This window comes from Pleurodeles waltl, chromosome 9 (assembly GCF_031143425.1).
Source record: "Pleurodeles waltl isolate 20211129_DDA chromosome 9, aPleWal1.hap1.20221129, whole genome shotgun sequence".
NCBI lineage: Eukaryota > Metazoa > Chordata > Amphibia > Caudata > Salamandridae > Pleurodeles > Pleurodeles waltl.
Window position 1 is genome coordinate 1,181,744,936 of NC_090448.1, and position 16,246 is coordinate 1,181,761,181.

Here is a 16,246-nt window from a genome sequence, read left to right on the forward strand (position 1 = left end):
CCACAGGTGAGGGCATAGCTGCATGCGCACTATGCCCCTACAGTGTCTAAGTTCATTCGTAGACATTGTAAGTGCAGTGTTGACATATTAAGTACATGGGCTGGGAGTTTGTCATTACGAACTCGAGAGCTCTATGATGGCTTCACTGAAGACTGGGAAGTTTGATATCCAACTTCTCAGCACAATAAACCCACACTGATGCCAGTGTTAGATCTATTGTAAAATGCAGAGACAGGGCATCTTAGAGACGTCCTCTGTATTTTATCCAACCCTCTAGTGTTGGGCTGACCGGTCTGTGCCAGCCTGCCACTAACAGACAAGTTTCTGAGCCCACGGGTGAGCATCTTTCTGCTCTCTGGGGTCAGAAACAAAGGCTGCTCTGGGTGGAGGTGCTTCCCTGCGGGAACTGCAACACTTGGCAGTGGCCCTCAACATCACTCTGGAAAATCTGGAAACTATCTGCACTGGCATGGGCAGTCCCAGGTCTATGTTCCACTGTAAAGTCTATTCCCTATACGGAGATGAACCACCTCAAAAGTTTAGGGTTCTCACCTTTCATTTGCATCATCCATCTGAGAGTTCTGTGGTCAGTTTGAACAATTGAGCACCAAACTAGTATGGTCTCATCTTCTTCAGGGACCAATCCACAGCAAAGACCTCCCTCTCAATGGCACTCAAAAGCTGTTTCCTGGGGAGTGACCTCCTGCTAATAAAAGCAACAGGCTGGTCATGGCCATCATTGTTGGTTTGGGACAGGACTACTCCTATCCCATGGTCAGAGGTACTGCACAATTAACTGCTTAGAGTAGTCTGGAGCTTTGAGAACTGGTGATGAGCACATTGCCTCTTTCAGGGTGTCAAAGGCCTTTTGACAACCAACTGGCCAGTTTACTTTCTTGTGCATCTTCTTAGCGGTCAGTTCTGTGAGGGGGGTCACAATGGGTCCATACCCCTTCACAACTCTCCTGTAATACCCAAGGAATGCCTTGACTCGAGTCTGGGTGGTAGGAGCTTCCCAGTCCAGAATAGTCTGGATCTTGGGCTGCAAGGGTTGCACTTGGCATCCACCTACAAGATGGCCCAAGTATACAACAGTGCCCTGCCCTATGTGACATTTGGAAGCCTTGATAGTGAGGCCTGCAGATTGCAGGGCCTGCAAAACCTTCCCCAGGACTAGGTGATCATGCCAGGAGGAGCTAAAGACAGCAATGTCATCTAGATATGATGCACTGAAGGACTCCAAGCCAGCAAGGACTTGATTCACCAACCTTTGGAAGGTGGCAGGGACATTCTTTAAACCAAAGGGCATAGCAGTGAACTGATAATGCCCATCAAGTGTACACAATGCAGTATTTTCTTTTGCTCCTGGTGCCACGCGAATTTGTGAGTATCCTGCGGTCAGATCAAAGCTATTGAGAAACCTTGCTGCACCTAATCTGTCTATCAGCTCATCAACCCTGGGGATGGGGTGAGAATCTGTCTTAGTGACAGAGCTGAGACCTCTGTAGTCCACACAAAACCTTATTTCTTTCTTTCCACCCTGGGGATGAGGCTTGGAGACTAAAGCCACTGGGCTAGCCCAGGGGCTTCCACAGGGTTCAATATCCCCTAAATCCAGCATCTTGTTGACTTCAACTTTGATGCTCTCCTTAACTTGGTCAAACTGCCGATGGATATTGGATTTGACAGGAAACTGTCTCCCGTGTCCACATCATGGGTACACAGGTGTGTCTGTCCAGGGGTTAAGGAAAAGAGATCTGCATACTGCTGAAAGACTTGCCTGCAGTCAGCCTGCTGTTGGGCAGAGAAGGTGTCTGAGTAGACAACTCCATCTACTGAGCCATCTTTAGGGTTGTGAGGTAGGAGGTCAGGGAGAGGTTCACTCTCTGCTTCCTGATTCTCATCAGTAACCATCAGCATGGTTACATCAGCCCAGTCACAGAAAAGCTTGAGGCGGTTCACATGGATCACCCTTTTGGGTGTTCTGCTAGTGCCCAGATCTACCAAGTAGGTGACCTCACTTTTCTTTTCTAGGACAGGGTAGGGGCCACTCGCCTTGTCCTGAAGTGCCCTAGGAGCCACAGGTTCCAGAACCCACAGCTTCTGCCCAGGTTTAATCTCCATCAGTGCAGCCTTTTGATCATATCATAGCTTCTGGAGCTATTGGCTGGTCTCAAGGTTTTTGGATGCTTTTTTCCATGTACTCTGCCATCCTAGAGCGGAGGCCTAGTACATAGTTCACCACATCTTGCTTAAGTTTGTGGAGAGGTTTCGCCCAACCCTCCTTTACAAGTGCTAGTGGTCCCCTGACAGGGTGGCCAAACAGACATTCAAAGGGGGAAAATCCTACTCCCTTCTAAGGCACCTCTCTGTAGGCGAAAAGTAAGCATGGCAAAAGGACATCCCAATTCCTTAGGAATTTTTCAGGGAGTCCCATGATCATGTCCTTCAATGTTTTGCTGAACTTCTCAACAAGTCCATTGGTTTGTGGATGGTATGGTGAACATGTAAGTCCATCCCACACTCATTCCACATGTTTTAGATTCCCCAGGGCCCAAGAGCTCTAACTGGTAAGGGTCAAGTTCCATGGGCTCAGTTCTCTCTGAGGATGTTAAGATTTCTTCCTGGGAAGAGGAGTCTTGTGTTTTTTCTGTACAGAAGCTGGTCCCCCAGTCTTCTTGCCCTTTCTCTTGGAAGGTCGGGCCATTATTCCAGGCTTCAACACTTCTTTTTCACCCTGGGCTCGGCTTTGTGCTCCAGTCTTTACACATACCATCTAAGGGATTCCCAGCATGGCTTTTTGAGCTCTACCTCAGCCCAGGCTGAGGACTCCAGGTCATGCCCTAGCAGACATTCAACTGGGATTGCAGAAGAGACCACTACATGTTTCAGGCCACTAACCCCTCCCCATTATAAGATCACCATAGCCATGGGATGGACCTTAGTTGCATTATCAGCATTGGTAAATAAATGTATATGTTTGTCCAGCTAAGTACTGTCCTGGGGAAACCAGTTTTCCTGTCACCATGGTGACACTGGCACCTCTATCCCTTTAGGGCTTCTACTGTAGTTCCATTAATGAAGATATGCTGTCTGTGTTCATATTAGGGGGCAGACAGCAAGAGTGGCAACATCTACCCCACCCTCAGAAACTAAAGTAGCTTCAGAGTGAAACCTTATTTGCTCTGGGCACACTGTTAGCCCCACCTGGAGACTATACCAGAGCTAGCTGGTACAGTACTAGGGGGATTCTTTTGTGACCCCTTTCTTTTGGTCACCTCCAGTGGAAGTCTTGGTCACCCTAGTCTTGACCCAGTGGTCTGCCTTCTTTCCCAATTATTGGGGAGAAATTGGACCTAGGTCCATCAGATATTGATTCCATTTTTAATTGAAGCAGTTACTTAAAATGTGTTCTTTCATAAACCAGTTATAAAGCCCATCATAGTAATGCACTTCACTACCAGTTATCCAACCATCTAGTTTTTTTTTACTGAGTAGTCTACAAAATCAACCAAGGACTGGCTCAAGGTTTTGTGAGACCCCCCCCCCCCCTCCTCTTCACTGATGTTGCCCACAGTGTTCCCAGAGGAACCAGACTCCCCTGTGGGAGACCCAGATCATGTGAGCACTCTCCTTGGAGTCAGCACTGTTCTCCCTAGTTAGGTTAGGAGGGGGAGGGGTCATCCTCCTGATCCCTAACTTCTCCCCCATCTGAGAGGGCATTATCCTCCTCAGTAGGGGGCTCCTTTTCATATTCTGTCAAGAGCTCCTGGAGCTGAATCTTGGTAGGGTTGGAACCATTTTTAATCTTTTTTGAGGCCACAGAGAGAGGCTCTCTCATCTTGAGATGGAGGTAAGGGGTGAGGTTGAGTTCCACAACCATGTCCTTTGAGCTGCTCATTACGTTACTAAGGTTGGGGATTTCTTTTAGGAACTAAAACTACTTCTAGCTACTTACCTCCAACTATGGTAACATTTTAAAACTTAAAAAGAAATGCTAAAGAGGACTTAACCAAAGCCCTAGCAGGACTTGTCAATTCAAAAATCAACTGAATCTAAAGGCAATTTTAGAACTTATCTGTGTGATCAGATGCTGGCTGAGTAGTCCAGAAAATGCAAAGTCATAGACCCCACCACTTATCCAAAGTAGGAAGCTGGCTCTGGGGTCTACAGCGAGTATACCACTTATATACTATACCAAAATGAGGTATAGGGTGTACAGAGTCCAGTGGATGCCCAGAGGCTTAATAGAGGCTAAAGTAGATAATACTAAAGGTCTCTTTTGTGGTTGTGTGGTCGAGCAGTTAGGTTTATCAGAGGGTAGTGCAAAGCATTTGGCGTACACACATAGTCAAAAAATGAGGCAAGCACTCAATGACTAACTCCAGGCCAATGTTTTTATATAGCAAAAATATACTTTGTCACTTTATTGCTAGAACCAAAAGGATCTTTGTTGCAGGTAAGTACAGTTGTAAGTCTGTATCAATGTTATATATCAAATGTACTTTGTTTAGGTTTTGAAGATAAAACAGTTTACAAGTAACACTTTTCAATTTCAAAAGTAGACAAAGTGCAATTTCTCATAGGAAGCAATGCAGTCCTAGGGGAGAAAAGGGTTAGCACAGTATACAGGTAAGTACACGATTTACAATCCCAGTCATCGGGGGTTAGGATATCCACAGGTCAAGGTTCAAGTTGACCCCAAAAACGCACCACTAGCAACACAGGGCCGAGGTCAAAGGTGCAGAGGTCAAAGTTGGGGTTGGGGTTTTAATGGAATCCTATGGAGACTAGGGGCACTCGGAAAGAAACAGGTTGCAGGTAAGTACCTGCAACTTCAGGGCACAGACCTGGGGGGTTTAGGTAAACACCAGGGGGGCCATAGGTCAGCACCAAATACACACCCTCAGCTGCACAGGGGCGGTCGGGTGCAGGGTGCAAACACAGCATTGGGTGCCCAATGCTTTTCAAATGAGGGAACCCTGGGGGTCACAGAGATGCTGCAGGCTGGGGCCAGGTAGTCGGTTGCGGAAAACCAAAGGCTAGACAGGTAGCAGAGGAGCCCTGTGGAGTTTGCTGGACCGGTCGGATTCCTCAAGGCCAAGGGGTTGCAGGTGCAGGGCTACCTTTGGGTGTCGGAAATCTTCATCAGATCCGGTAGCGGTCAGGGGGGTCCTCTGGATTCAGGCTGCAGGCGTCATCATGTTGGCCAGGAGGGTTCAACCCAGGGTGGACTGGAGGTCGGAATAGCCTGGGGACCTCCTCTAGACCAGTGGGCCACCTCGACATGGGCCGTGGGCGTCAGGTGCAGAGTGGACAGGGCTCACGGATCCAGGGCAGTTCTGAAGTCCTTCTTGGAAGGTTCTTTTGTGGACAGGGCTGCTCTGGAGGTTTGTAGAGATCGCCGGTCTTGCAGGATGTGTCGTCTTTTTGTAACAGGAGTCTTGAAGCTGCAGGAAGGCTGGTAGGACTGGGGCCAAGTCAGTTGTCATCTGGAATCTTCACTGCTGGGGTTTGCTCTTCTGTCCTTCTTCTTGAGGTCGCCAGGAATGTGAAGAGCAAGGTTCAGGGGTGCCCCTAAATACAAGACTTAGGAGCGTTACAGGGGTCAGAGGGCAGTAGCCAATAACTACTGTCCCTAAGGGTGGCTACACCCTTCCTGTGCCCACTCCCAGTGGGGCAGGGGGCACATTCTTATCCTTATTGGTTACTCTCCTTTAAAGCAAGACGGGGGATTCTGAAAGGAGGGGGTCCACTTCAACTCTGGAGATTCTTGGGGTGGTCCCAGCTGAAGTAGTCACTCCTCCTTGTTTTCACAAAGGCTCTCACCCCATTGGGTCAGAAACTTGTTGGTTAGTGGCTGCCCGGCACAGACCGGTCAGTCCTACTTTAGAGGGTTAGATAAAATCAATCAGTATTTATTAAGCAGAACTACTCACCAGCAAGGGTCTCAAGACACTGATGGAGGGTGGGGGGTGGGTGAGTGTTGTAGCGTCCAACAGTGAGGTGGTTCTTCAAAAAGCTATGTCTTTAGCTCCTTCGTGAAGTTGAGGGGGGGGGGGGGGGGCAGTCTGTCTGATGTGGAGTGGAAGGGCGTTCCAGGTGGTGGCTGCGAGGTGGGAGAAAGAGTGTCCCCCTGTTTTTGTTTTCCTGACACAGGGTACTTCGGCAAGAGAGCTGGGCTGAGCAGAGGGCCCTGTAGGGTACGTGGAAGTTGAGTCGCCTGTTCAGGTAGGCTGGTCTGGTGTCATGGAGGGCTTTGTGTGTGTGTGAGCATCTTGAAGGTGATTCTTTTCTCTATGGGAAGCCAATGTAGTGTGCGCAGGTGCTGACAGATGTGGCAGTGTCGACGCAGGTCGAGGACTAGTCTGGCGACGGCGTTCTGGATGTTCTGTAGTTTGCGGGTGAGTTTCTTGTTGATCCTGGCGTAGAGCGCGTTGCCGTAGTCCAGTCTGCTGGTAATGAGAGCGAGTGTGGCGGTCTTTCTGTGTTCAAGGGGGATCCATTTGAAGGTCTTGCGTAGGAGGCGAAGGGTGTGGAAGCAGGTGGAAGTGACTGAGTTGATTTGGTGGTCCAAGTTGAGTTTGGGGTCCAGGATGATCCCGAGGTTGCGAGCTTGGTTAGTGGGGGTGGGCGGGTTTCTGAGGGTGGGTGGCCATCAGGATTCGTTACACTCGTCGGGTTGGGGGACCATGATGAGTACTTCTGTCTTGTTTGCGTGGAGTTGACAGCAGCTGTTTTTCATCCAGTTGGCGACTGCTCCCATGCCTTCGCGGAAGTTGTGTCTGGCTGTGTTGGGTTCGTTGGATAGGGAGAGGATGAGTTGGGTGTCATCGGCGTAGAAGACGGTTGATTCCATAGCTTCTGACGATGGCGGCCAGCGAGGCCACGTTGATGTTAAACAGTGTGGGGCTGAGGGAGGATCCCTGGGGAACTCCGCAGGTGGTAGGTGTGGGGTCCGAGAGGAAGGGGGTGAGTCTCACTCTGAGTTCTGCCGTAGAGGAAGGATTGGATCCAGTCGAGGGCCTTGTCTCAGATGCCAGCTTCGTGAAGTCTGCGTATCAGGGTGGGGTGGAAGACTGTGTCGAAGGCCACCGAGAGGTCTAGCAGGATGAGTGCCATCGTTTCTCCCTTGTCCAGCAGGGAGCGGATATTGTCTGTTGCGGCCAGGAGGGCTGTTTCGGTGCTATGGTTTTTTCTGAAACCGGATTGGGAGGCGTCAAGGATGTTGTGGGCTTCGATAAAAGTGGCGAGTTGGCTGTTGATGGCTTTCTCGATGACTCGATGAAAATACAGGGGGCACCTCTAAGATGCTGTCTGTGTGCATTGTACAATAAATTCCATACTGGCATCAGTGTGGGTTTATTATTCTGAGAAGTTTGATCCCAAACGTCCCAGTCTTCAATGAAGCCATCATGGAGCAGTGGAGTTCATAATGACAAACTCCCAACCCATATACATAATATGGCCACACTGCACTTACAATGTCTAAGAATGGACTTAGACACTGTAGGGGCATATTGCTCATGCAGCTATGCCCTCACCTGTGGTATAGTGCACCCTGCCTTTGGGGCTGTAAGGCCTGCTAGAGAGGTGACATACCTATGCCATAGGCAGTGGTTGGTTGGCATGGCACCCAGAGAGGGATGCCATGTCGACTTTGCCTTTTTTTCCCCCCGAACAGCACACACAAGCCCCAATGTCAGTGTGCATGTGCTTGGTGAGGGGTCCCTTAGGGTGGCACAATACATGCTGCAGTCCTTAGGGACCCTCCCTGATCACAGGGCCCTTGGTACCACTGGTACCTTTTACAAGGAACTTAGCTGTGTGCCAGGGCTGTGCCAATTATGGAAACAATGGTACAGTTTAGGGAAAGAACACTGGTGCTGGGACCTGGTTAGCAGGGTCCCAGCACACTCTCAGTCAAGTCAGCATTAATATCAGTCAAAACGTGGGGGGTAACCAGGCCAAAAGGGGCACTTTCCTACAGCGGCTACGGACAAGAAAGCAGGGGGTGTGCTTGTGCCTCTAAGGGAATCCCATAACCTGAAGGTTACAAATAACCAATGTGCTTTAAACCTTAACACTCACATACAAGGCTCTCCACAACCTAGGGCCGCCCTACATCAACCATCGACTGAGCTTCTGCGTCCCAGCAATACAACTACGCTCCGACTCCCATCCAGAAGAGATGCCAATTCAAAATCCTCACATTGACGGACACACGGCACCCTCAACACCCAGATATCCCTAGGGGTGACAGTGCTACGCTTTACAAATGCTATGATTGATTGATCAATTGATGCATACACCTTCCTGCAAATTCTTCACCTTAAGAGTGAGTCCCAAACCAACCTCTCTGAGGTGTACTTCAGTATCTCTACGACAGAGCCTACGGCTCTGTCACCAAGATAGTGCTCTGATAATCCAGTGGAGTATAGGTCCTTGGAATTTTGGCAACTTAATTGTTTGCCCACTTTAGAGCAGGCTGTCAAATGACCAGTTTTCAGTGTCCTTCACACAGCATGTGTGCCAGGTCCACGAACACTGCGTGCAATATATGCAAATCACCCCTCTAGCAGCCCTTACAGCCCTAAAGGAGGGTGCATTATATTACAAGTGAGGACATATATGCATGAGCAGATATGCCCCTGCTATGCCTTTGTCGATTCTGAGACATAGCAAGTGCATCGGGAAGCCATTTTAAATGCATGCGCTGGACACTTGTCACACAACTTTCCTAGCTACATGATGGCTTCTCTGAATCCGGACGGGTTTGGTATCAAACATCTCAGAATAATAATTGCTCACTGACCCCAGAGAACGATTTATTAATACAAGTACATAGAGGGCACCTTAAAAGGTGCAGCCTGAAAACCTACCAGCTACTAGTGTGCTGACTGACTGGTCCCGACCAGTTCAGCCACCACAGATGCATTTCTGCCCCCCCCCCCCCCCACACTCCACCACCCAGGAAAAAGCAAGTGCTCTTGAAGGCCGGAAACAAAGGCCTGCTCTGGGCAGAGGTGTGACCTACTCTCCCAGGCAGGATGGACATACCAGGGAACGGAGCTACAAAAGCCTTGCCACCTGTGTAATGCGACCCAGGTCTCTCCAGATGGTGGAGATGATCAACCCCCTGTCCTGACCCCACTTTTGGCAACAGCACAGGTGGGAAAATTAGGCAGATTAGGAGGAGCGCCCACTTCATGCCAGTCCCACCCCTAAGGTGGATGAGCTGAAGTGAATTCTACTTTTTAAATTTCTCCATCTTGTTTGGAAGGAATTAAGCCACGAGGGTTAGGGTTTTTCTCACTTCCCAGCGGAAGTGGTCATAAGAAGAGTATAGTCAACCTAAAGGTGGACAGCCCATTGGCTACTGCCTGGCACTCCCTGTAACACCCCTAAATTGAGTATTTAGAGGGCACCCCTGAACCCTAGAACTCAGATTCCTGATGACCTAAGAAGAGCCAGACACTATAGAGTCGCACCAGCAGAGAAGACTAGACATCAACTGACAAGGCTTAAGCCCATCCGGCATGTCTGCAGCACTCGACGATCCTGTGCTAAAAGACGACCTGTCCTGCAGCCCAGCGACCTCAAAGTTTTGAGAGATCTGTCTGCCTTCGACAGAGTTCAAGATCTCCCGAGAACAGCTGACCTGTTCAAGAAGAAACCAACTTTAAAAGAAAAGACCTTTGTCTTGAGGAACTGCAAAACTGCCTCCGGACCAAACTCTGCACTCAAGTCCAAATGGTCTTTCGGTCTTGTAAAGGTTCCCTAGTGATTCTGAGTCCACCATGGGCTGACCCCTGCTGGACCCTGCTGCAAAGCCTGCAGACTCAAACCAAAGACTTCCCCAGCCGCAACCTACCTAGTAAGCTGTTTCCGATGCCAAAGTACACCCCTGCATCTACAACCCCTGGGCCTTGGGGAGCTGGACCGTATGTTTCCCCACATCCTCTAGCATCGCAACTTTCCTGGGCAGCTGTGGGGTTTCTTCCTTCACCCTCCTGGCCTGAGCCTGCAGCCTTTTTCCAAAATGGATCTCCCCGTTGACTCGCACTGGGTGCCTGACGCTGTGTTGGCACTCTGCATCTGGCCGCCCCTGTACCGCTGAGGGTTTAAGTTTGGTACTGCCTTGTGGCCCCTCCTGTGGTTACCTCAACCCCAAAAGATCGACTCGTGACACCGCTTTACTCACCCATGAGCAGCGCATCTTTGTTAACCCCTCCATTGGTTGACATTGGGCACCCAAATCAGAGTTTGACCTCTGCACCGGGCTGCCCCTGCGCCGCTGTGTGTGTACTCTTGGTACTGATTTGAACCTTGCCTGGTGTTGACCTAAAATTCCAAAGACTGGATTTGTAAGTTGTGTACTTATCTGCAAAACTGCATAATTGTTTCCCTCCCACAGGTTAACATTGCTGAACTGAAACATTGCACTAAGTGTTGATTTTCGAAACTGCTAAGTATTTATGCTTGAAAATCTACTTGCCTGATTACCAAGTTCTTGGGTATAAAACATATATAAAAAGAAAAGTTATTTTTCTAAATTGGTCTCGGATTTATTATTTGAGTGTGTGTGTGTCATTTATTGCCTCTGTGAGTACAACAAATGCTTAGCACTACCCTCCGATAAGCCGAAGTGCCCCCCCACACTACCACAAATAGAGCATCAGTCCTATCTACTTTTGCCGCTGCAAACCATCTGGGGATCCACTGGACTCTCTGCACGGTGCACTGCACTTTAGTGCACTATATAGAGAGCCAGCTTCCTACACTGAAGAAGCACCTTTCCATCAAAATATTATACTTTAGCTCCTTGGAAGGCAAACTTAGTTCACGGGTTTCTGCAGCTTTACGCACGACTGTGGCAAAGGAGGATACATCCACTGCCGCGGGCCTGGAGGAGTAAGGAACGTCCCTTTTAAAGATGTAGCGTGACCACTGCCATTTTGCAAGTGAAGCTGAAGGCCAGTGTCAGCGTAAGGAGGAGGAAGCAGACTGGCGGCTTCAGAATCTTCATCTTCTGTGTCGCCCCAAGCTTTATGAGCCATTGTTACGGGCTCAGAGTCAGGATCCAAATAATTCCTGCAGCTGCAAACATTTGGGGCCCTAGAAGAAGGTTATTCATCAACACAGGTTTCGACCCTATCTTTTGCCTCTAAGATCAATGTGCAGCGCAAATAACCTCTCTGAGTGTGGCACCATCATCTGCCCTGTGGTGCTGTTGTGAACATCACTGGATCGTGACCATTAATCTGAAAGGTATTCTTGGAGTGGGTACATATGGAGCCTCACAAGAGGGACTATGACTGTGCATGAGGCCATCATACCTAGAAGGGCCATTACATTTCAGTGCAGGTAGCGCTGGATGGGTTGGGATGTGGTAATAGGCATCCTTAGGTCTTGTGTAGTCATGGAGGTGCCTTGTTGCAGCAGGGGGATAACATCCTGTAGGGTGACCATGTAAGCATGGCTCCAGACTTCACTTCACCAGCCGGTAAAGCACCTAACCTTTTATCTCAAGAGTTCATACCCAGAATTAAATATCTTACATTCGTTCCTCTGACCAAAGGACCTATGCCAATAAGGTACAAACTCTCCTGCTTCCTCACCTCTGACTTTAGGACCTATGTGTAGGATGTAGAAGCTTACGCTGCTGACCTCTGACCCAAGGAAGCAGAAGCTCTCCCACAATAATCACCTTTGAACTAAGGATGCACAGCATCTCTCCCAAGCCTCACTTCTTCTCCCTAGAGTTCAAGCTCAGGATGCAGAAGCTTACATTTCTCATCTCTGACTTGGACGACCTATGCCCAATAAGTAGACATTCTTAAACATTCATCACCTCTGATCTCAGGACGTACAAGCTTACATTGCTCACTTATGACTCCAGAGTTTAGAGGTTCTTCCATATTCCTGACCTCTCATCCGGGGATATACAACCCCTTTTCAAAGCTACACTGTTCATCAAGCGCAGAATTCCCCTCTGAACACAGGATGTAGAAGTTCTCACACGTATCACCACTGAAAGCAGAAACCATGCCCAGGGCGTAGATGCACACCCACGTTGCTCATCTGACTGCAGGATCCATATCAATAATGTACATGCTCTCATACATTCCTCACCTCTGTCCTCGGAAATCAAGAATAGATTGTAGAGACCCTCACACATTCCTCACCTCTGTCCTCGGAACCCAAGCACAGATTGTAGAAGCTCTCACCATTCCTCACCTCTGTCCTAAGAAACCAAGCTCAGACTGTAGAAGCTCTCACACTATCCTCACCTGTCCTCAGAACCCAAGCTCAGACTTTAGAAGCTCTCACCATTCCTCACCTCTGTCCTAAGAAACCAAGCTCAGACTGCAGAATCTCTCACACTATCCTCACCTGCTCTCAGAACCCAAGCACAGATTGCACAATCTCACACATTCCTCACCTCTGTCCTCAGAACCCAAGCACAGATTGTAGAAGCTCTAACACTATCCACACCTGCCCTCAGAACCCAACCAGATTGCAGAAGCTCTCACACATTCCTCACCTGTGTCCTCAGAACCCAAGCAGATTGTAGAAGCTCTCACACATTCCTCACCTGTGTCCTCAGAACCCGAGCACAGATTGTAGAATCTCTCACACTATCCCCACTTGCCCTCAGAACCCAAGCAGATTGTAGAAGCTCTCACACATTCCTCACCTGTGTCCTAAGAAACCAAGCTCAGACTATAGAAGCCCTCACACATTCCTCACCTGTGTCCTCAGAACCCAACCAGATTGCAGAAGCTCTCACACATTCCTCTCCTGTGTCCTCAGAACCCGAGCAGATTGTAGAAGCTCTCACACATTCCTCATCTGTGTCCTCAGAACCCAAACTCAGATTGTAGAAGCTCTCACACTATCCTCACCTGTCCTAAAAAACCAAGCACAGATTGCAGAAGCTCGCACCATTCCTCACCTCTGTCCTAAGAAACCAAGCTCAGACTTTAGAAGCGTTCACACATTCCTCACCTGTGTCCTCAGAACCCGAGCTCAGACTTTAGAAGCTCTCACCATTCCTCACCTCTGTCCTAAGAAACCAAGCTCAGATTGTAGAAGCTCTCATACTATCCTCACCTGTCCTCAGAACCCAACCACAGATTGTAGAAGCTCTCACACATTCCTGACCTGTGTCCTCAGAACCCAACCACAGATTGCAGAAGCTCTCACACATTCCTCACCTGTGTCGTCAGAACCCAACCACAGATTGTAGAAGCTCTCACACATTCCTGACCTGTGTCCTCAGAACCCAACCACAGATTGCAGAAGCTCTCACACATTCCTCACCTGTGTCCTCAGAACCCAACCACAGATTGCAGAAGCTCACGTTTTTCTCACCATTGACTTCAGAACCTGTCCCCAGGGTTCTCATCTTCCGTTCATGGATGCCTCAGCTCATATTCATCACCGATGATACTAGAAGCCAGAAGCTCTTTCCTACTTCTCACCAACTAGCTCAGAACCCACGAGTCTTATGCAGAAGTTCTTCAATTCCTCACCTTTGACCACAGGATTCAGACCCTCTGCACCTTTGTTACATTTGATCCTTGGATGTAGAAGCTCTCCCACACTCCCACCAACGCCCTCAGAACCTAGAACCATGGTGCCGAAGTTTTCCCACATTCCTCACCATGGACTCCATGACATATTCCTCATCACTGACCCCAGAATGTAGAAGCTTACAGTCTTCATCCCTGACCACAGGATGTAGAATCCGTCCAACAATCCCACCTCTGACCCGTACATCCCCTCTTCCTAAACCTCACCTCTTGTCCCAGGAGTTCATTCCCAGGATGCTGAGCAGTAGTCGGGAGTAGTAGAAGGCTGACTGTGGTTTCTGTGGCATCGGCTCCTCCTGTTCCATCGCACTCATGTTCAGGTCCCAAGAGCACTTATCCACAAAGTCTCTCTCTTCAGCGTCCTGCTTTAGAATAGCATTGATGACGTCATTTTCCAACTTTTCTGAAAAGCAAGCTGGTGGAGGAGCAGGCACATTTAAGGGGACCCCAGTTCTTTGCAGGCACTCTGGCCCTGTGGTGCCCACGTATTGGAGTAGGACGTCAAGTGCATCATCCTCATCAGACAACGTGTCCCATGTCGGAACTACATCCCGGGTTCTCCTCCTCAGCTGGGAGGCTCCACTGTCCACAAGGGGCACGTCCTCTGAACTGACAATGGCTGCCGGCTCAGCCTGTGCAACCTCAGTGTGCACTGGCAAGAGAGAGGCCTGCTTCCGAGGGCCACTTGCAGGTGGCGTCCCATACAAGATGGCTGCCTCCCAAGAGTACTTGCCGGATAGGTCCCGCATGATAATCCTGACAATGGAGTTGGAGGAAGAGAGGCCAGACGCCAGACCCCCACCAGGCCCAGGTTCCTCAGCCCGGATCTGCAAGCAAGAAATGAGGGTGGTGCCATTGAGCACGAAGAGTTGCAGGTTGGGGCTCTGGAAGAGTTCAGGGGTCAAGTCGCCACTTTCACTGTAGGGGTTGTCGTGGTTCTCACAGATCTGGCTGGTGAGCATGGCGGGGTCACCACTCATCGGATAATGGCCCAAGTGGTTGACCAGGTGAGTGATGACGGTTCGAGCAGCCACCGAGATCAGGCCTTGTTGCATGTGAGGCTTCACTGTAGAGGGAAAGAGGACATGTCAGATGGTGAAGAAGAACAGGGGCTACATAAGCAGAGAACGTGGGTGTCCCGCCCCCAAGACGTATCTGACCCACCGGCACAGTTGGAGGTGGAAGGGTCATTGGTCTCAGGCTATGGAGAGAGTGCTGCCTCTTTCTTATAAAACTAGAGGTGTCAAGGGAACCATGCATAGGATAAAGTCGAGAGCACCCCTTTCTCCCAAACATGTTGGTCTCTGCACTGGGGGTGTCAGGTCACAATCTCAGACTAAGGAAAAGGATTCACCTGTCACAATATGTCAAGTGAACACCACATGGTGGTGGCCTTGGGCTCAGATGCAGAAGGAGAAAGGCAAGGTCCAGACAGTGCACAGGGAGGGCGCGAAGTGAGAGGAGGGCAGCGCAAAGAGCTGGGTTTCCTTTGTTTCTTAATCAAGCACAAATTTCACCAAACTGGATCTCAAAGCACTGTACAGAAGGAAGGTAAAGCACTACACAGACTGTTAGCATGTGCCGACAGGTAACATACCAGAGCAGACTGTTTACAGTATGACACTGGTGGAGAGGACTGGAATATGTAGGAAGTATGGGACAGTAAATGAGAGAGGAATACATAAGGGAGGGGAGATACAGATTTACCAGCAGCTCTAAATACACAAGTAACAAGGAGCATCAGTGTGCAGCATTGTGATCCTACAGTAACCTGTCAGAGCAACAGAAACCCAGGAGAGCTGAATGAGAGCTGAATGAAAGCTGAAGGGTAGGAGATTGGCGCTGGGAAACGTGAATTCAAGAAGTTAATAGTTTTAGAGCACAGGCAGGAGGGCTGGAGTGGTGTGATGGGTATAGCGAATACTTACAGCATAGCAATGGTCATGAATTGAAGAGGATGATGGACACGGAAAACAGACAGGAGAAGTGGGATAAAAGCACTTTGAGAAAGGAACAAGTTACTCCCAATATGTTTACATCATGGAGCTCTTCTAGATTCTTAGCTATCTCATGCTTGGGTCCAGAATATTTTCTCCCTCAGAGGGGTTGGGTCTTGAGCCCACACACCCCAGTCTATGGTCACCATTTCAGATTTTGTTTCACATACTGTAGGAAAATGCCTCCTTGGCATGGTTACACCCTAACTTTTTGCCTTTTGTTGATGCTAGTTATCATTGAAAATGTGCTAAGATCCTGTTAACCAGGCCCCAGCACCAGTGTTCTTTCCCTAAACGGTACCTTTGTTCTGACAATTGGCACAGCCCTGGCACACAGATAAGTCCCTTGTAACTGGTACCAAGGGCCCTGATGCCAGGGAAGGTCTCTAAGGGCTGCAGCATGTATTTGCCACCCTGGGGACCCCTCACTCAGCACATGCACACTGCCTCACAGCTTGTGTGTGCTGGTGGGGAGAAAATGACTAAGTTAACATGGCACTCCCCTCAGAGTGCCATGCCCTCAACCCACTGCCTGTGGCACAGGTAAGTCACCTCTCTAGCAGGCCTTACAGCCCTAAGGCAGGGTGCACTATACCACAGGTGAGGGCATAGTTGCATGATCACTGTGCCCCTACAGTGTCTAAGCAAAAC

At 49.4% G+C, this 16,246-nt stretch overlaps 1 protein-coding gene across 7 annotated transcripts in view; it reads right to left on the reverse strand.

Moving 5' to 3' along the window:
* RALGAPA1 (Ral GTPase activating protein catalytic subunit alpha 1) overlaps window positions 1-16,246 on the reverse strand; it is a 623,631-nt gene that overhangs the window by 216,557 nt on the left and 390,828 nt on the right. For all 7 annotated transcript variants that reach the window (XM_069209127.1, XM_069209123.1, XM_069209128.1 and 4 more), the window contains one exon: window positions 13,806-14,664. In XM_069209127.1, the coding sequence (XP_069065228.1) occupies window positions 13,806-14,664 (859 nt within the window). The remainder of the gene's footprint in view (window positions 1-13,805; window positions 14,665-16,246) is intronic.